Here is a 20971-nt window from a genome sequence, read left to right as displayed (position 1 = left end):
TCATGAAGATTGATAAACCAAAGAGGACCTTATCTCTATTACTCTAAGGCTAACTGTATTTAGAATGATAGATCAAAGTGTAATGGACAAGTACTTGTACAGTTAAGCCTTAGCGTAATAGAGATAAGGTCGGCTTTGGTTTACCAAGTTCTTAGTTACTAAGCCGGTAGCCAATAACCGCTCCTTCTCAGCTTTCAGTGAAAGTGTAATATGTACGCATTGTCAGTTTAAACGTAGCATGTTCATATTAGCTGTAACATAAAAATGCAACTCCTCAATATATCGAATTAGGTTGCCTGCACATCGGATTGAAAGAGAGGTGATGCAAAATTATGTAGGTTAGGTAGTTAAGCAATACGATTAAGACAATAGTATGTAAGATTTCTTTATTAGTATTGTGAGTCCATAAGCGAGAGTAGAACATAAGCCGGCTCTCAATAAACATCTTCCACCGTTGCCGCATTTAATTATTACCATACGGCCACAACATATCTCATGGCGACCCTTGCCAGTCGGTGCATGCCTAATCTAAGTGCGTGCACCGGCTGGGCACCGATCAAGAAGAAGACTACACAATTTTCTAAAGAATATCAAGATTCAAGACTCAATTAGAACAAAAAGAAGAAAATAATTCCACGTCCTGTATTAAAAATCAAGAAACACTAACATCAAGAAATAAGTTCAAAAATGAATCGCTTATGAACAGAAGACAATCTCAAGATTCATTGATCGGCCCAGCATCATCGTGCGTCCAGGGTTATCCCGGCCACAACTAGGAGGTGTCCAGGGTATTCCCGGCCCAGTTCGAGGAGTCCAGGGTTTTCCCGGCCCACTAAGATGCAGTAAAGAAGAGGCGCAGACTCCAGACCTCCGGACCTGATGACCAAAACCAGTCCTGATGACGACGGCGACTACACGGCGGTCACGAAATTGACTATTGAAATGCGTCGCTAACAGTTAAAGTAAGTGCAATTTATCTCTCGTAATGGGCAAATAGGTAAAATGTGTAACAATTGAATTTTTTTTTTGGGTAGATAATTTAATTTTGTACGTAGGTTAGGTGAATATTGGTTTTATAATAATAAATAATACTTGCTCCACTATCTACTAATAAGTTCCATTCGTGCTTTATTTGTAAGATTTTATATAGTGTGTAGGATAGTTTAAACTAATAATAGATAATAATTAATAAATGAATAAGTAGGTACTTACTTCTTTCGTAAATATTAATAATTCAGAGAATTATAACGGTGTCATCGCGTGGTCAACGACACACGCGTACCCGAACATTTTGTATTGTTATACGAGACAATGGTTTTGCTCGAGATGCAATTTGCAAATACAAGGAAATGAATATGAAATAAGGTGAATTTTTTCCTTACAGACGTTTTTCGTCTAGTTTCGTGCTTGTTTTGACGATTTAAGGTGACGCAGGACGCTCGACCGAAATTGGCAGCGCACGTGGGTAACGTGTTTGCTTTTCACTTGACATTGTATGAGAAAGTTGAGAGGCACGATGATTATCACTGAAATCAAACGCGCGAAAAAGGTTTAGGAAAAGTATTTTTGAGAAAAAACTACTGAATTTATGTTTGCAAAGTAAAGTTATTTCAACTAATGAATAAATAAACTACGTCTAATGATAAATTGTTTTACAATTTTCATATCCCTAATCTTATTTATTTACGCCCAAAGTTGTCATAAATTTAGTGTTAAAATAGGAATCTTTTGAGGCTCGTAACTTTTAAATCAATATTTTTTTCAATGTTTTAGATATCATTGAACCTAGATAACGACGAGATAAATCAATATAATTCTTAGTTTTGTGCGTACAATATCGAATATTGTTGTATTTTCCCTCCTACGTTTGTATGGAGAAAGCACCGAACTGAGTCCCCTTAAGACTTTATTCGGCTTTGACAAATTAGGACTCTGCAAACCAAAGGCTTGATCACCCTTCGGCTGTAGAAGTGCTATAGGTATAAAATATACAATATTTATTTTGGGTTTGAGACATACTGACGTAGGAAGATGATTGTTATTTATTTGTTCGAACGCGATATTTAGCGCATATTTAGTACCTCCTCATTCAACTATATATTTGTCTAGACTCTTGATCATTATCTACCGCGCTGGTGTTAGTGAAAGACCTAGAATTTTTATGAAAAGTTGAATGTTAGTGAAATACTTATTGAAAGAAATAAGTTTGATGAAGACTATAAGTGTTATGAAAAATGCTCGCAAGCATGTTATGTTTAATATTAATTAGGAGAGTACGCGCCGCGTTTGTTGATTTGTTTATTTATTTGTATTATGTGAAGAAGTAACTTGAAAGGAAGATGAAGACTAGGAGAGATTTATTTTGACTGTCCAGGAAATATGAATACCTGAGATGTTTACTTAATAATAGGTATTATTATGGGTTATAGAATAGAAACCTTATATTTACCGTCTTACGACGATGCTATACGACAGCTGTATACTTATGATGACGACTATTTGATAGGTCAAAGAATCTTTTAAAGTCGATTTGTGAAATCGATACATCAGCTTATACATATCTAATATCTATGATGCTATTTTGAGATTATTTTATTACCTATGATGAGATTTTTCGAAACTTTTGTAAAAGTTAAATCCTTGACTGTGCACTTAATAGATTACGATTTTTATATTTATATAAGTAAGGTTAAAAGTATGCCCATACGAAGTAAGAGATAAGATAAATTGCACTTTAAGCACAGGAAGTAACTAAAAAAAAATGTTTCCTTACATAATTTAATTTTATTTAGCATTAGATTTTATTTTTGTGATTGTCATCATCTTTTCTTCTGATTCGATGTAGCGTCTAACATTTTTTTTCTTTTAAGGGGAGGGGTAACCGCATACATTTTCAGGGGAGTTGTAATATGTACGCATTGTCAGTTTAAACGTAGCATGTTCATATTAGCTGTAACATAAAAATGCAACTCCTCAATATATCGAATTAGGTTGCCTGCACATCGGATTGAAAGAGAGGTGATGCAAAATTATGTAGGTTAGGTAGTTAAGCAATACGATTAAGACAATAGTATGTAAGATTTCTTTATTAGTATTGTGAGTCCATAAGCGAGAGTAGAACATAAGCCGGCTCTCAATAAACATCTTCCACCGTTGCCGCATTTAATTATTACCATACGGCCACAACATATCTCAAAAGAAAGAAAGAGAAGGCATAATTATTGCGTTTCTAGTTACCAAAAAACCAAACAATGCATTGTCAGTTGCCAGTTGGCAGTGTTGCGTTGTCAGGTGGTTCGTCATAGATGATAACTGAAAACCGTTGCTAGCTACGACAATAACGCTACGGTACGCTATAGGCACGGCAGCGGTTTTCAGTTAAGTTAAGCTATAGCGGACACATGTCTACTAGGGATTGGAGCCAGCATGGAGCCAAATAAGTCAGATCGTCTGAATTCTTTCGTGATCTGTGCTATTATAGTCTGTGACATAAAGAATTTAAAAAATAAATCCATAAACAATAAAATGGCGTCCGGTTTTTTGTGTGTGCGATAAAATAATTGTTTTCATGAAATCATTAAACTTGATTGATAATTTTAGATTTAAAGGTTTATCTTTATAGTAATTATGAACATAAAGCTATATCTTATGTGTAAAAGATTGTTTTGTGCGCCTATGAACTCTGATTACGTGCACGTCTATGTAGTGTCTAGCGTCCTATGCCGCCTTTTTCATTAGCTGATGTGTTTAATTCATGGGCATAAGTGGATAGACTGTAATAAATGACTTGGAATCTTTGTATAAAGTTATTGTTCGATGTTTAAAGTTAGTTTAAGCTTGTTTCGGCGGTAGCGGTTTCATGAGTGCGTTGTGCGTTAGTAGGTGTGAAAGCGTATGTATATGGTCGTAATGGCAAATCTGTCATGAGTACTGTGTTCGCCAGTGTTTACTATCGTACTCTGGATGTGTGCAAAAAGTAGTTGTTAAACTTTTTAATGTAGTGGAGTAAAATCGGTGAAAATGTGTATGCCAACGCCGAGCAACGTTTCAGGCTTCGGGTACTCGTGGGGCTTTACGAGTACCTCGGACCTTACCAAGTGCGAAGTGGACACTCCTAGCAGCTTGAGTTATACGCTGGGGAACACGGTATGTCTTGTTTACATCTCACTTTCCTGTTGTAAATCATAAGAAACTATGAAAAATTCTTTTTCCGATCTTATTAGATTGGTTTCTTTGTCTTTGTATGGATATGTAAATAAAATATGTATGAATAAACCATCTTTCCTAAAAAAATTGAGAATATTGCAAACGAATGTAAGGTGTTTGTCGCAAAAATTATAACTTACTAAAAATTCACAATTTTTTTATATTTTATGATTATAAATATTGGATTATAATTTATAATTTCTTTCATATTAAAGTATTTTGATCAGAAGTGTAACTGCAACATTCGTAGTTCCCTCAGTGAGCATGTACACAAATATAATTTGAAAGACCAATTTATATGTTAATTTAAATGTTATTATGCAAAGGCTAGAAAAAACCACATAACCATGTAGGTATAACACCCAAACATGAGTTCATTCTTGAGTTAAAAGAATTCTCTGTTGTAAAAAGTTTAAGTTAAATATTTTTCTCAAGTAATTTTTGAGTACTTGTAATGAATTTTATGTCCAAGTTTGTATGTATAAACATTCAAAATATTTGGATACCTCCTGCATAAGTTGTAGTAAGCCACTATAAAGTGTTGGACGTTTTTAAAATAATGGGGCTAAGTGGGCGTCCATAAGTTACGTGAGATGTTTGGGGGGGGGGGGGGTCGGTCGGGTCGAGTCAAATCTCATCTTATATTATTTTGGTCCATTTAATCCAGATTGTACATGCTTAAGATTTAATCTTAAGCGTAATCGTAATACGATTTAAGTATTCTATTGTTAAATTTTTCTTATAACTCTCAGCAATATTGATTACTAGTCTTAACTAGTCGTAAATAAAAGCATGAAGCAATTTTTTTTCTTGTTACAATAACAATCCAAAGCATTTACGTAAGAAACCCACATTTTGAAAAATCTCACGTGAGATTGGGGGATGGGGGAGGGGGTTGAATTAAATCTCACGACATCTCACCGGAGGGGGGGAGGGAGGGACAGCAAATTTAAAAAAACACCTCACATAATTTATGAACGCCCCCTAATTCTCTAGTACACAATCTCCAAACTAAAATAAATTAACAGGTCTAAATCTAGTGCTATCCTTTTCTGCAAGCAACATTATGACACGGATAGCAATAGATTTAGACGTGTCAATTTAGTTTAGTTTAGAGATTGTGTACAAGAGAATCAGCCCCAATGGCTATTTTCAATTATTTTATACTTTCAAAATAAAAATGTTTTAAAGTAGGTACTTAGTTAATTAACCTTTGTACTGTTGTGCACAGTTGAATGCAAAGCTGTACAACAAATACCAGTGGTATTAGTTGTTGGTATTAGAATGGAATATATCTTTTCATATAGGACTACTTTTTTTTTAGAGGTGTGCACCTGGGATCGAACCTCCACATCTGATTAGGAGGCGGACGTTCTAACCACTAGGCTATCAACGCTCTAGCAGTGGCTTCCTTTAATTATAGCCTCGATAGCTCAACGGTTAAAGGAGCAGACTGAAAACCGATAGCCGGTTCAAATCCCACCCATTGCACTATTGTCGTACCTATTCCAAGCACAAGCTTTACGCTTAGTTGGAGGGGAAAGGGGAATATTAGTCAGCAATTAACTTGGCTAATATTCTTTAAAAAAAAATTGTATAACACTGAAAATTTATTTTAGGTGTCGCCAGAAACAACATTGACTGTTATGTCTCATAAGACACCACAAGTCCAGGAAAAAGTTGGCACTGTGGCTGTAGCGGTAACAAACGCAGCAACACAAGTCACGAGAGTTCTCACAGGGACTCCTGTGCCAGGGAGACGAGCTATGTTTGTGCTAAACGAAGCTCCAACGCATACTATAAACAGGGTGTCACAGCAAAATCAAACTGCTACTATACAGAGTGAGTATAGAATTATTGATGTATCTTTTATTAACATGAGAATTCTTAGCTTTAACTGATCTTTCTCTAACATGACGTGTCCAGTTACAGAACTAAAACTTACTAATTGTAAAGGTTGTAAGACTAATTTTTGACTATTCAATGAGTTAATTCCATTCCAATTTCAATATTGGGGACCGTTCTGATCTTTCACAAGTGGCAAATATTTCTAGGCAGGCACATTCCACCTTAGAATGAATCATCTTTCATCACCTATTTGATGTGATAGCAATCAAGCACATGCCTATTTAGTTCAAAAATAATGGGCCTTGACAAAGACTATCTAGTATTATGTACAGAACCTTAAAACAATACACAGACAGTGTATTTACAGATACATACTTTTCTGAAGGCTGATAAATTGAAGATTATAAAATAAGTTTATAAGATGCAAGATATGTTTGTCATTAAAAAAAATAGTATTTTTGTGCAGTTCTTGCAATTCACGACGTGTCCATGTATACGACGTAACCACATATAGCGTGCGTGCTTGTCGGACCGATTAGTCGCGAGCAAGCGCTGGTAAACGTACACATTTACTTTACCTTTACTGATACGACTTAAGGTGCCCACGCACCTGAGCTGCGCTGCACTGCACTTCATCTCGCGGCACAGAGTGTCAAAGCGCGTCGCGGCTGGAGAAAATATTGTGAAGCGCAGCGCAACAACGCGCAGTGCAGCAACGCTAGTGCGACATACCCAGCGGCGCAACTCCGGTGCATTGGCACCTTTAAACACAAGCATTTGTCACGCGCACTCGTGAACTCCAAGAACTATTACTACTAACTTCATAATTATTATTTTGTATGTTTTAGCAACAAACCTAACATCAAAACCCTTCATGACGCCAATCGGCCCAATACAACTAACAGCAGAAGAATGCAACGAGATCCTAATGAAACGTGCACTGCAAGCCCAAGGGATCGCAACTCCAGTAATAGATGCTTCACAACTGAACCATACTCTCCTGAATGGCAGTCTGAAGAGTCTGGCTGAAGCCACACAACAGCAGAGTCAAGCAGAGACTATACAAACCACGACGGTGCACCAGCACCATCTGTTGCATACTAAGCAAGAGCCAGGCACAACCAACAACTCCCCTAAAGTAAGTCAATGTTTCCTTTTTTTAGGGTTCTGTACCTCAAAAGGAATAAAGGAACCAATGATGCATGCCAAATTTCAGCCCGATCCGCGCAGTGGTTTGAAGTGTACGTTGATAGATCAGTCAGTCAGTCAGTCACCTATTCCTATTATATATTACAATTTCAGTGAAACGGTGTACCTATAGCAGTTCACGATAATAAAAATTCGATACGTTGTTTTAGGCAGTGTACTCACAGACAGACATGATGTCGAACACAGTAATGACAGCGGTGCCCACGCCGGTGAAGGAGCGGCCTTACTCGTGCGACGAGTGCGGCAAGTCTTTCCTACTCAAGCATCATCTCACTACGCACGCGAGAGTGCATACCGGTATGTATGTTAAGACTTATATCAATGTCAATCCAATGAATCAAAACTAATCTGAGACCAAGTGAGTCATGTACCTTAAGAAGGAGATAGCAGATTTGTAGAGCACTGTCTCTGTCGTTGAAACCGACAAAACGTCATATAGGTATGTGTGACAGAGAAAACGCTTTACAAAGCCGAAATGTCATTCTAAAGGCCGATGTACATTACATTCGGCCGCGTACTGTCTCTTTATTATTACTACTATTTGTAGGCGAGAGGCCCCACGTATGTGGTCACTGCGGCAAGGCGTTCGCTCGCAAGCACTGTCTCAACACGCATCTGTTGCTGCACTCGGCCGAGCGGCCCTACCGCTGCCACGAGTGCAAGATGGCCTTTACGCTGAAGCACCATCTCGTCACGCATTCCAGGGTGAGTATATACAACCAGTGGAGTGCACAATGCACAGGCTTCGAAGTGAGGGTAGTTATAAGTTAGGTAGGTGCCGGACGCACAACTGAGTAGGTTCCTGCTGTAGTGTGGTGTGGGATTGGTGTGATGACGTGACGCGAAGCTCAGTGATTCGTCAACTTGTGACAAGTCACCCTCCCGTGACGCTCCACTACCGTTGAAGGATGGATTTAGGTTTTTAAAAATCCCATGGGATATCTTTGATTTTCCGGGATAAAAAGTACCCTATGTCCTTCCCAGGGATGCAAGCTATCTCTGTACCAAATTTCATCGAAATCGGTTAAACGGATGGTACGTGAAAAGCTAGCAGACAGACAGACAGACAGACAGACACACACTTTCGCATTTATAATATTAGTATGGATGATTTGACTTTTTTCACAGGTTCACAGTCGAGACCGCCCGTTCGTATGCGGCGAGTGCGGACGCGGCTTCCCTTTGAAGAGACACCTGGTTACTCACAGCAAGTACCACGCGGGAGAACGGCCTTACGTCTGCACTGACTGTGGAGAGAGCTTCGCGCAAAAGGTATATGATCCTAGTATCATGACAAATATCCCCAGTAGGGTGATACTCAGTGGCCATAACTGAATGATAGCCACCAAGCTCATATTTTAACATTTATTTTTAATCCATTGACGGTTTTCTGCCATCATCAACGCCTAGTGTGGTAGGCTGAGGCGACGTTGGCATGATAAATTAGCCATTTTAGCGTTTAAACTACCGTGAGTGATTTCCTTTATAAATAAGCCATAAAGGTTTTTTATCAATTTCTGTTTATTCCCAGGAACACTTGGTGATGCACAGTCGTTTCCACGGCTCGTTGTCGCCGTTCGTATGTCCTGACTGCGGAGTGGCCTTCGCGAGAAAGTTCCAGCTCGTCAACCACGGCCGAGTGCACGGCAGAGTGCCGCACGCTTGTCCCGTGTGCGGGAAAGAGTTCCTGCAGAAGAGGACGCTGGTCGCTCATATGAAGTGAGTATCATCAAATCAACCACTAAAATGAAAGAACATTCCATCTACATGCACAAAACGTTTTGCGTCATCATTCCTCATATGTGTGGCTAAAGTTTGGAATACTCTTCCACGATATGTGTTTCCTACCAATTACAACCTTATCTTTAAAACAAGAGTGAATAGGCATCTTCTAGTTAAACGCGTCCCATCTTATGAATGAATGAATGAATGAATGAATTATTTATTCAATAAAATGCAGGTACAATAGGTTGAAACAATGTTTGATGAGCCTTATACATTTTACCGTAACTGGTGTTTGAATATTATTACCTTAAATTAAAAACATAAAAATAAGCAGGAATTAAAATACAAGTTATACATAGACTTCATAGGTACTCAAAACAAAATATTAGTAATGAATAAAATGTCAACATAATAGAAGTCCAAATTAATTATTGTTAATAACTTAAAATATCCTTATCCTTTACATAGTCCTTAATGTCGTAGGCCGTCGTCTTAGGCCACATCATCACTTACCATCAGGTGTGATTGTGGTCAATACCTATAATTAATAAAAAAAAAAAAAGAAAAGTGAATGGACAAGTAAAGTGGAAAAAAGTGTAAGAGAAAGAAAGTTCACATAAAGTGAAAGAAAGGTTGAAGTTCCTGAATCACTACATGAAGTCGTTGCTTAGTACCTACCTACAATATTATTCCACAATAATTAACACTTGCTGAATCTTGATAACTTACGCGGGCAGTAACCCTGCAGCATCAGGATTTTAGATCCAACTCCTGGATCTAAAAAAAAATATTGGACCACCACGGAAACTTCTACTGATAATTAAAAAAAAAAATCAAATTGCTCCAGAAACCTCGAAATATTCGGTGTACACTGAACATACATTAAAAAATACGGGCCGAATTGAGAACCACCTCCTTTTTGGAAGTTTATTTCTATAGAGTCCTTAGTCATCAGTGATTAACGTCGAACAGTTTTTAAAAACCTGTCAAATACCCTATTGTTTTGTCTTGCAATATGTCTTAACCCTAATCCATACTAATATTATAAATGCGAAAGTGTGTCTGTCTGTCTGTCTGCTAACCTTTCACGGCCCAACCCTCAAACGGATTTTGATGAAATTTGGTACAAAGATAGCTTGCATCCTGGGGAAAGACATAGGCTACTTTTTATCCCGGAAAATTTCCACGAGATTTTCAAAAACCTAAATCCACGCGAACGAAGTCGCGGGCATCATCTAGTTCCTAATAAACAAATTATATTATTTTATGTCTTTACAATTTTCAGAATTCATACAGGAGAAGGCGCGGTTGCGTGCCTAGAATGCGGCGAGGCTTTCAAATGCAAGTCAGAGTTGCAACAGCACTGCAAAATGACGAGGCACTGCTTAACGACGCAAACGCAACAACAGCAACAACAACAGCAGCAGCAACAACAACAAGCGCAACAACAGGCGCAGCAACAAGCGCAGCAGCAAGCGCAGCAACAGGCGCAACAACAAGCGCAGCAGCAAGCGCAACAACAGGCGCAACAACAAGCGCAACAGCAGGCACAACAACAAGCAACCGTTATAAAACAGGATGACTTTAAACCGCAAATCGTTCATGTAGGTGTATTTTTATTTCATTCTATTTTATTCACGACACTTAAATGATCAGATATTGGTACTGATTCTGAGCACACCTAAATTTTAGAGTATTCGCATCCTCTTCTTACTAATGTATTATGAGAAGGTCAGACACAGTTTGACAGTTTTATATTCAACTTAGACCTGTCAAACCTCGTGACTTTAGCTGCCAGTTGCGAGCCTATTGTTTAAATAAAATAAAATAAAAAAATAAAAAATAAAATTTGTAGCGTGCACTAACATTTAGTCTTTAAATGTAAAATTCATGTTCCGTCCTTTTTTAGCAATATTAAAAAGAAAAAGATACCGATACTCTAAATTTAGTTTAGAGAAAGACAAGAGAATCGGCGCCATTTTAAGATTTTTGCGCAGGTATGACATAACTTATAAAAGTTTGTAACATTTTGTGTGCAGGTCATCGGTGCTGACGGTCAAATAATCTCTGAGAAGACTGCCCCGGGATACGTGTGTCAAGAGTGTGGCTCGTGTTTCAACACAAAGGTATTAAAACAAACATATCTAGAATAGAATAGAATATATTTTTATTCAAGTAAACTTTAACAAGTGCTTTGAATCGTCAACTAGTTTAATTTACTACTGGTTGGGAATGCCGTTCCTACCTAGAATAACCGCAAGAACCGTTAAGGGCCCGTTTCACAACACCCAGACTTGACTTGACAAGATACCCTATATAAAAACTCTCATAATGTCAAAATTCGTTTGGTAAAGTTATCTGGCGGTTGTGAAACAGCCCCCTGTGTTGAATTTTGTTGAATGTCTAATATCGATGTAGAATATGTCTGGGGTTTGGCCTCACTAAACACTGTTTTGGTGGGCAGCTGTTGAACTCTTGTGATGTCCACAGGAAGCTCTGTCTCTGCACGTGCGCCTGCACGCCGGGGACCGCACGTGCGTGACGGATCTGTGCGCGCTCACCGCCGCACTGCAGCCCGGCCTGATCACCACCAGCGTTGCCGCCTCGCACAACGCACACAGTATGTACCTTAACATATTTTAGATATCGTTTGCGTAATAATTATCACCACTATATCTTACAAATCCAACATCTGACCATCAAAAACAGTAATTTATTACCTATTTTGAATAAATCATTTGACTTTGACTTAGTTTACTTAACTTAGTCTAGTGAACCGAGCGTCAATTTACCGGTTACATTTATTGTTAATGCGAATCAGGTACCCACGACACAGGACTACCTTGTGTGCGTACCATCAGACAATGTTAAAATTGATAAAACTGTTTTGTTAAATAAATATTTTTCTTTCTTTCCTTTCCTTTCCCTTTTTCCTTGGCCTTTCGTAAAGTAATCTAAAGTTTCTCTTCTTTCCTGTATACAAGCCAGATACATGCAACCATTTCTTTTGTTTTAGGTCAGCCTATACAGATTTTATCGAGCAACCCCAATAATGTAGTTCACACACAAGTTATAGCAACGGTGAGTTTTTTTAGGGTTCCGTACCACAAAAGGAAAAAAAGAACCCTTGTAGGATCACTTCGTTGTCTGTCTGTCTGTCCGTCTGATCATCCATCATGTCAGTCAAGAAAACCTATAGGGTACTTCCCTTTGACCTAGAATCATGAAATGAGGTCTTATGGCAGAAGTAAAAGAACAAATCCGAAAACCGTGATTTATCGAGCAAAATGTCGAAAAAATACGACCGTAGTATGGTACCCTCGGTGCGCGAGTCTGACTCATACTTGGCCGGTTTTTTTTAAATCCTGTGAGAATTCTTTGGTTTTCCAGGATATAATCATCCTCCTATGTCCATCCCTAGGAATCCAAGCTTGTACCAAATTTTGTGAAAATCGGTCAAACAGATGGGCCGTGAAAAGCCAACAGACATATTATTAGTATGAATTAATTGTTTTGTTGACTGACTAATAATAAATATGTATTGGCATAGATTCTGATGTCTTTCTCTAAACTAAATTTAGATTGTCTGCATCTTTTTCTTTTTAATATTGCTAGTAAAGGACGGAAAATGAATTTAAAATAGCTTACTAACTACTACAAATTTAAATACTAAGCTCAAAACTGGCACCTAAAGTCACGAGGTTTGACAGTTTTAAATTCAAGAGTAATTGTCCTTTTCTTATTACATTGGTAAGAAAAAGATGCGGATACTTAGTAGCTGTCATAATCAGTACCATTGTCTTTTACAGAATCACCACGTCACGCAGCGACCGAAGCTTCACTTTTGTGTCGACTGCGGCAAAGGCTTTGCGGCTAAACACGGCTTATTAGCACATCATAGGAGGTAAGATTATATTATATTACTAGCTGATGCCCGCGGCTTCGCCCGCGTGGATTTAGGTTTTTAAAAATCCTGTGGGAACTTTTGATTTTCCAGGACAAAAAGTAACCAATCCGTAGTAGCCCGTCCCCGAGATGCAAGATATCTCAGTACCTGTAAAAACATTTAAATGCATGATTCTTTAAAAATCCTGTGGGATTGCCACGATTTAAGAGTGCAATTCCCTTCAGCATCAGGGCTGAGGAGTTCAGTCCTCGAGTTCAAAAAGTCTTTACTTGGTAGGTATCTCCAACAGTTTTTAAATCCCATCAATTTTTGTGGTCAGGTCCCATACAGCATCATTATTTAGGAGCTGGAATCTAAACTTTTATGGGCCACAATGTCGCAAACTTTCTCTATCGATTAAAAGAAAATGACTCAAATCGGTTCAGAAATCCCGGAGATTTCGGTGTATATAATATAAGTAGCCTTTTTTGAAATTCGGTTAAAAAAAGTAGCCTATGTTACTCCCTGATTAATCCTCTACTTGCTTGTGAAAGTCTCGTCAAAATCGTGATTGAAGGATAAACCAACAAACAAACACACTCTCGCATTTATAATAAGGGTACAGATAGTTGGCAATCATCATCATCATCGTGATCAACCCATCGCCGGCTCACTACAGAGCACGGGTCTCCTGTCAGAGTGAGAAGGGTTTGGCCATAGTCTCCCACGCTGGCCATGTGCAGATTGGTAGACTTCACACACCTTTAAGTACATTATGGAGAACTCTCAGGCATGCCGGTTTCCTCACGATGTTTTCCTTCACCGTTAAAGCAAGTGATATTTAATTTACTTAAAACGCACAGAACTCCGAAAAGTTAGAGGTGCGTGCCTGGGATCGAACCCTCGACCTCCAATTAGAACGGACGGAGGCGGGCGTCCTAACCACTAGGCTATCATGACTCTTTGGCAAGTTGGCAATACTGGCTAATACTGTATTTGTTTGGTGCAGACACCCGGACGGCAGCTGCACGCTGCGCACGCACGTGTGCGACCAGTGCGGCAAAGCGTTCTTCCAGAAGAACCATCTCATGCTGCACCAGCGGCAGCACATGGACTTGCCGCCGAGAAACGTGAGTTTTGAGCTCCACACGCCAAGACTTTCTTCCCAACGGTTAACAGGACGGCATGCAGTTGGGGTAATCAGATTTCAACCAAATACAAAGAAAATTTAAAGTTTAAACTATCGTGAGTGATTTCCATTATATATAATATCTCACACTCACACAACGGGCTGTGCGGGCAGCGGCGCGCAGTCTTAACCGTAACGCGTGCACGAACTGTCTGTGTCCCTGTGAAAAAGGACCCAGGATGGGTTCGAAACTAGTGGGGGTAACGTCGACTAAACACGTGAGTAAACCCAGGTGTGAGGTATTATATACAAAGAAAATTGTTGATTTTCTTCACGATCTTGGAAATACCTGTGGGAACTCTTTGATTTTCCGAGATAAAAAGTAGCCTATGTCCTTCCACAGGATGCAAGCTATCCCTGTACTAAATTTCGTCAAAATCGGTTGAACTGTGAAAAGCTAGCAGACAGACAGACACACTTTTCATTTATAATATTAGTATGGATTAGTGATGCATACAATCACATTCCATTATTTGTTATAGACGCAAGCGCAGCAGCAGGCGACGCAACAAGCGCAACAGCAAGCAGCTCAACAGGCGGCTCAACAGGCAGCGCAACAGGTCGCGCAACAAGTCCAGCAACAGGTCCAACAGCAGCAGCAACAACAACAACAGCAACAACAACAACAACAACAACAACAACAACAACAACATCAGCAACAAGTCCAACATCAAAACGCGTTAGAGCTGGAGCAGGATCATCAACAACCCACACATATACAAGTGGTGAGATAAATAGTTATTTTATAATGTAAACTAGCTTATGCTCGCGACTTCGTCCGCGTGGACTACACAAATTTCAAACCTCTATTTCACCGCCTTAGGGGTTGAATTTTCAAAAGTCCTTTCATAGCGGATGCCTACGTCATAATAGCTATCTGCATGCCGAATTTCAGCCTGATCCGTCCAGTAGTTTGAGCTGTGCGTTGATAGATCAGTCAGTCAGTCGCCTTTTCCTTTTATATATTTAAGATAACGGGTACGTACCACGATTTATACGATGATTTTGAGACATCGATATTTCGATTTTCGACCCAATTTTTTTAAAATCAAAACTAAGTTTTAAACATTTTTTAAATCCTGTTTAAAACTTGTTTTTTTTAAATTAATTGTTTCAGGTAACAAATCGATCAGGGCAAGTGATCGGTAATCAAATAGTAGTGGGCACGGTGGGAGGTCGCCGAACGTTACTAGGCACGCCGCTGCAGATCGTGACGCGCGACGGAAAGCCTATCAACGCGCAAATCGCGCACAAGCGACATCATAGGTATGTATAGCTCTCCCTCTCACTGTGTTGGTGAGAGAAAGAGACAAGTCAAATTTTCTAGAACAGACAATCCGTAAGCTATTTCTTCCAGGTATCGGTAATCAAATAGTAGTCTAGTAGTTTGAGCTGTGCGTTGAGCTGATACCATTTTATGACCCATCCCTTATCCGATTTTGACGAAATTTGATGCAGATGATTGCATCCTGGAGTTAGATATAGGCTATTTATCCCAGAAAATGAAAGACTCAACAGGTCTAACGAATACGTATGAAGCGATTTGCCTCCTCATTTGTAATCCGAACCGCTAAGATTTGGAACTCTCTTCCAGCATCAGTTTTCCCCTACAATCATAATATGGGCACCTTCAAGTCGAGAGTGAATAGGCATCTTCTAAGCAAGCGCGCTCCATCTTAGGCTGCATCATCACTTGCCACCAGGTCTGATTGCAGCCAAGCGCTAGTCAATAAATAAATAAAAAAAACAAACAAGGTCTTTTGAAAACCTAAACCATCATAAATTATAGTAAGTAAAACTTGTCATTTCCAGTGGCGACGTGAAAGAAGTAGGTGGCTTGGTGCTATCGACGGGCAGAGGCACGGGCCTCATCAAGTATGAGATCTCCCTTCCGCCCCCCACTTCAGTGGTACAAGTGCAACAGCTGGACTGAGCCAAGCCCGAACCAGACGACTTGCTCGTCTGGCAGAAGTGAAGTGAACCACGCGAAAAGTGGAGTGATGTGAAATGAGAGTGAACCACACGAAAAGTGGAGTGAAGTGAATTAAGAGTAAACCACACGCAAAGTGGAGTGATAAATTGGGTAAAAATTACTCCCCGCACCCCATAGTTTCCCGCACGCAAAATAGTGGGGAGCGTCTTCGTGGATTAAACTATCAATAATTCTATACCAAGTTGGTAATTGAGACTCTAAAATGAGCTTATTGAGTTGACACTTGACAGATAAATAATTACAATGAAGAGGTTTCCAGGCAACGTTCGAGATAATTTTCATAGATGGCGCTGAATACTTTCACCATTAAAGATGAAAATAATACCTATATCTATATGATCTATGCTTTAATGTTTAGGTCGTGTCAATTAATGACATAGATGAAGAGTAAGAGCGCCATCTATGAAAATTATCTCGAACATTGCCTGGAAACCTGCTCATTGAATCTAGAATGTATAAAACTCTTCTTAAAAATGGAATTCTTTCAGATAAGATTGTAAAGAACTAGATTTCCAGTACTGAACGGAAAACAGAACTGAACTGTTGGCTAGTGTGATACACACCCACAATTTTATTTTTCTTTCGACTCAAATAGGTCATGCTTAGATTTTAAAGGGTAAAATGGTTCTACTTATTTGGTGGCAATAACAATGATCTATATTTATCATACTATTTTCTAATCAGAATTCGACTATCACATCATTTAAAGGGTGTTTTGTGCACTCATCTGTGATTTGAAGGAAACAGAAAAGAACCGTATAATAATAGAATATGGTTGAGTGCACAAACAATCTGTCGATAAGTTATTAGTTGTCCTAAGAGATATTATAATTTTTAACAACCAGCATTGCTAACAGCCGTACTCAGAGTCGCTTAATCGTTACCTAAGTTTAGTTAAAACGAGACAGAGCTATATCTCTTACATAAATCGTCTCGTTTTAACTCAATCTTAAGTAACTATTAGTGACTCCGAGTATGGCTGTAAGTAACTAATCTAAGAATACAGATAGAATGAATATTGAAACAACACCTTAACCAATCTGTTGAATAGAAACTAGTATGAAAAATAGTGTTGAGACTAAATCAAGCTTTGTGTAAATAATCTAAATAATATATAAACGAGTGAGCAACGAATGCTCTAAAATTTAGAGCATTTATGGACATTTACAGTGTGTAAAAAGACATGATACGTAGGGGGTAGCCTATCAATGTACATTAGCATATACAATACGCGGCAGATAGTAGTGTACATCAACCTTTAGAATGACATTCCGGCTTTGTAGAGCATTGTCTCTGTCCCTCGTACCTATATGACATTTTGTCAGTCTCAACGACAAGGACAACGCTCTACAAATTGGCTATCTCCTTCTAAAGGTTGATGTACATTACTTTCGGCAGCGTACTGTATGTAAGGGTACTTTAGGTATCTAGTTACTGGTGTAATCTATTGTACATATCAAAAAAAGTTTTTTAATATGGCTCTGAGAAAGGTTTTATATGTAATGAAATGTACAATCAATAAGCTGATCATGTTTAAACTATTGCACTCATGGATTTAGTGAAGAAAATCAATGAAATCAATGGTTTGTGCTCAGTGTACGCATTTAAGTTTTATAGTTGCTTTTTTTAATTTTATTTAATGGCCTCTTCGAATAAGCTTTATATTGTGAAATATATACAATAGCCGTGATTCTCTATGAATGTATAGTAGGTGACAGGTCGAAATGGCAATCGGGATATGAGGTGGGGGGACGCCCTGCACACCCGCAGGTCACCCACACCAGTTTAGCGCGGGAGCTGTGCATCCCGATTGCCATGTCGACCTGTCGCGTACTATACAATCATTGAAATCGTTAACGTATTTTGTGATGTCAAAAATGACCGCTCTAAATGTCAATTTGAGCCTCAATAGCTCAACCGGTAAAGGAGTGGACTGAAAACCGAAAGGTCGACGGTTCAAACCCCGCCCGTTGCACTATTGTCGTACCTACTCCTAGCACAAGCCTGACGCTTAGTTGGAGAGGAAAGGGGAATATTAGTCATTTAACATGACTAATATTCTTTAAAAAAAAAAAAATTTGACATCTCGGATTACGGACGAGTGTTACGATTTGAATCTTCTAATGAATAAAGCACTAGTCACAACTCAGCAATTCCATACTGTGTCACAGAGTGACATGCTTTGCATGACACATGTCACTCTTATACTAGTTGGGGCCTGGGGCTCCAGCGCGGAATTCCCGAGTGACTAGTGCTTGACGATGACAGGATCCATAGAGTAAAGGAGAGTTGCCCTAATGTCCTATACAAAATAGTTGATTGCTCTAGCTTAGCTAAATTTTCTTAAGTAAGAAAGAGACAGTAATACGTTTTTAATATATATAATAAAGCGAGATTCGGCCGAACTACACACAAATCGTGTGCGGACAAGCCGGTGCTCCGGTAGTAGTAATAGGTCATTAAATCAGTTAAAATATTTTTTATTCAATTAAACTTCAAAAATACTTGTAAAAGTTTAATTAAATAAAAATATTTTGTTTAATACGTTTGTATGGAGCGTCTGCCGTCTGGGATGTGCTACAACGTTAAACAAGCTTTAATATGGGGCAACTCAACTTTCACTAAACATACAATCATTTCAATAGCATTCGAGTTTGTGTTCGTACATTGGGTGTATGAGATGCGTTCGTACGCACCAAGGAACCTGCACCTTAAGGGCCGAAGTATTTGTTTCACTCTGTACAGCAGGTAACGGATTTAAGTAATGTGCAATTGAAAATCAAGATGTTATTAGAGATCTGACTTTATTTATTATACCTAATCATAATTTATCTATGAAATTTATCAATCATTTTTACACCACCTGGTTTTAGACATTTAGAGAGTGCATGAAAAATTTATACATAATATTACACATACAATCTAATTTGACAAACATTTGGTAATTCTTTTGGTATGAAAATTTTACAAAATAATTTTCATTTTCACTAATTCAGTATTTTATATAGAGTATATAAAATTGGAATATAGTTCACGGCATTTGGCTTAGATTTACTCAAACTTAGTAATCTCTTTACTTGATAAAAATATACAGAAACCAGTTTTACTTATAGGGTGTATGTAAATTCGAAAAATTCCAGTCTACCAAAAGTTTGTTAAATTAGATCTTAAGTTTAATGTGTGATTTAAAAAAAAGATTTATTATTTTAAATTGTGTCTAGTCTGTGATATGGCTTAACTCTTCCTTGATATACTTTGCACGCGATATATTATGTAAAAGGAAAATTGGTCAGTGAAATATAGGGTGTAACCAGAACGCTAGCGAAAACTTAGCGTTATTGTTATACTATCTAAACACAATCTAATACCAATAACCATTCGCCTCATTTTGTAGTTTCAGTGATTTAGTATTTTTAAATCTGCAATGTATAGCGTGCGAAACTCGGGTCTACGGCGCGGCATTGACTCCGAGTGGACACGTACGCAACGTTCGTTGACTTCTAGCGTCTCCGATGTGCTATTTGCAATATATCGTGAACTTTTAGAAAATGTAGGATTTTTTTATTTCGCGTTTTTTTTTTTGTGGTATCTTATCAGTAATCATCAGTGCTATCCCTGTCCTCGTTTTTGCTAGCGTTCTGGGCCTGAAGTATTGACATTTAGCAACTTCCAGTAGCTAATCAGTCGCTAAAGACTGTTCATTATAACTTGTCTCTTGCTGTCATGTTGGTACCATTGCAGTTCACACAATCCCATGTTCTAAGTAATAAAGTAAAGTGCCAACATGACGGCAACGAATTTATACTCTATCCGCGGAATGAAGTTAGTATAGCGCTCTCGCTCTGTGACATAATCCCACACAAATGATACAGATAAAAATCTCAGTGAGCGTTAACCATTTTGAGTTACCAATCAATCACAAACATGTTTTCAACAAACGTTCGAATTTGACTTCTGAAATGTTTTCAAAATATATACCAACAATAAACATAACAACATAATAATAATAATACTAATAGTGACCAATTTTCCTAATAATTCGCGTGTAGTTAAAGTTACGTCCAGTTTATTTGAATTTTGAATGCTGCATAATAAACTTTTTGTAACTTTAATTAAATGAAAAAGGCATTACTTTATTGCGTGTATATTATGTATTATTGCAAAATTGCAAAGTGCTTCCGTCTTGAAAAAAAAAGTAGACTAGTCTTAAGAGCCTTGGGGTCGATTCACATTGACGCAGAATGGAAGCGAATCGATACAAAAAGATACCCGCATCCGTCAGAATGCGAATGTCTTACAGCCCTTTCACACGGCGTCCAGTTTTTTGCAGGATCCTGTTTTCTGCAGGATCCCGTTTGATGGCGAATGTGTTTATATGCTAGCGAGCATCCCGCATGCGGGATGCTCGTGTGAACGCTAGCATACAAACAACGGGATCCTGCAAAAAACTGGACTGCCGTGTGAAAGAGGCGTTATTGTCGTCTTTTCTCAGTAAAGTTCATTATGCATGAGAACTGTTGCTAAGTAAAATTTTAGATTGCCGCTTCGGATCGCTTCGACTCTATCAATGTGAAGCGACCTTTAAGATTAGTTTCTTTATGGGTTATATTCACTGACTGTCCCTGTGTTTCCTATACATAGTATTACAAATTGTTTTATTTGTAAAAAAAAACCTAAAATAAACTTTGTATTGTACACAGAAGATTTATTATGTTGGATTTTTAAAATTTGTTTTGCCATTTACTTACTTGTAAATATATATAATTTTTATATTAAATGAACATATACATACTGTAGTCAGTTTTGTGTCTTATTTTTTTTAAAGAATATTAGACAGTACCCTTATTATAAATGCGAAAGTGTGTTTGTTTGTTGGTTTCTCCTTCAATCACGTCGCAACGGATTGAAATCATTT

General features: G+C 38.3%; 2 protein-coding genes across 3 annotated transcripts in view; one reads left to right on the top strand and one right to left on the bottom strand.

Annotated features, from left to right (window-relative positions):
• The window catches only part of LOC117988924 (4-hydroxyphenylpyruvate dioxygenase-like), a 326462-nt gene that overhangs the window by 90038 nt on the left and 215453 nt on the right, over positions 1–20971 (bottom strand). The window lies entirely within an intron of this gene.
• LOC117989058 (zinc finger protein 665-like) lies at positions 3526–19173 on the top strand. 2 transcript variants are annotated; one of them, XM_069503231.1, is made up of 16 exons: positions 3526–4146; positions 5826–6048; positions 6903–7192; positions 7413–7560; positions 7811–7968; positions 8392–8535; positions 8795–8982; positions 10274–10592; positions 11028–11114; positions 11479–11608; positions 12005–12069; positions 12798–12892; positions 13884–14004; positions 14546–14788; positions 15181–15329; positions 15876–19173. In XM_069503231.1, the coding sequence occupies exons 1-16, from the start codon at positions 4021–4023 to the stop codon at positions 15994–15996; spliced, it is 2607 nt and encodes an 868-aa protein (XP_069359332.1). In that variant the 5' UTR covers positions 3526–4020; the 3' UTR covers positions 15997–19173. The 2 variants fall into 2 exon arrangements, with proteins under 2 accessions (XP_069359332.1, XP_069359331.1); XM_069503230.1 differs by having other exon boundaries at positions 13884–14070.

This window comes from Maniola hyperantus, chromosome 15 (genome assembly GCF_902806685.2).
Source record: "Maniola hyperantus chromosome 15, iAphHyp1.2, whole genome shotgun sequence".
NCBI lineage: Eukaryota > Metazoa > Arthropoda > Insecta > Lepidoptera > Nymphalidae > Maniola > Maniola hyperantus.
This window is presented reverse-complemented; position numbering and strand designations above follow the sequence as displayed.

What these genes read in the sequence shown, in the direction of transcription:
- LOC117989058 (XM_069503230.1), top strand. Translation starts at nt 4,021, where the DNA reads ATGTGTATGCCAACGCCGAGCAACGTTTCAGGCTTCGGGTACTCGTGG. An exon ending in ACGCTGGTCGCTCATATGAA is followed by an intron (nt 8,983 to 10,273) that starts GTGAGTATCATC and finishes TACAATTTTCAG; the next exon opens with AATTCATACAGGAGAAGGCG. An exon ending in GCGCACAAGCGACATCATAG is followed by an intron (nt 15,330 to 15,875) that starts GTATGTATAGCT and finishes TGTCATTTCCAG; the next exon opens with TGGCGACGTGAAAGAAGTAG.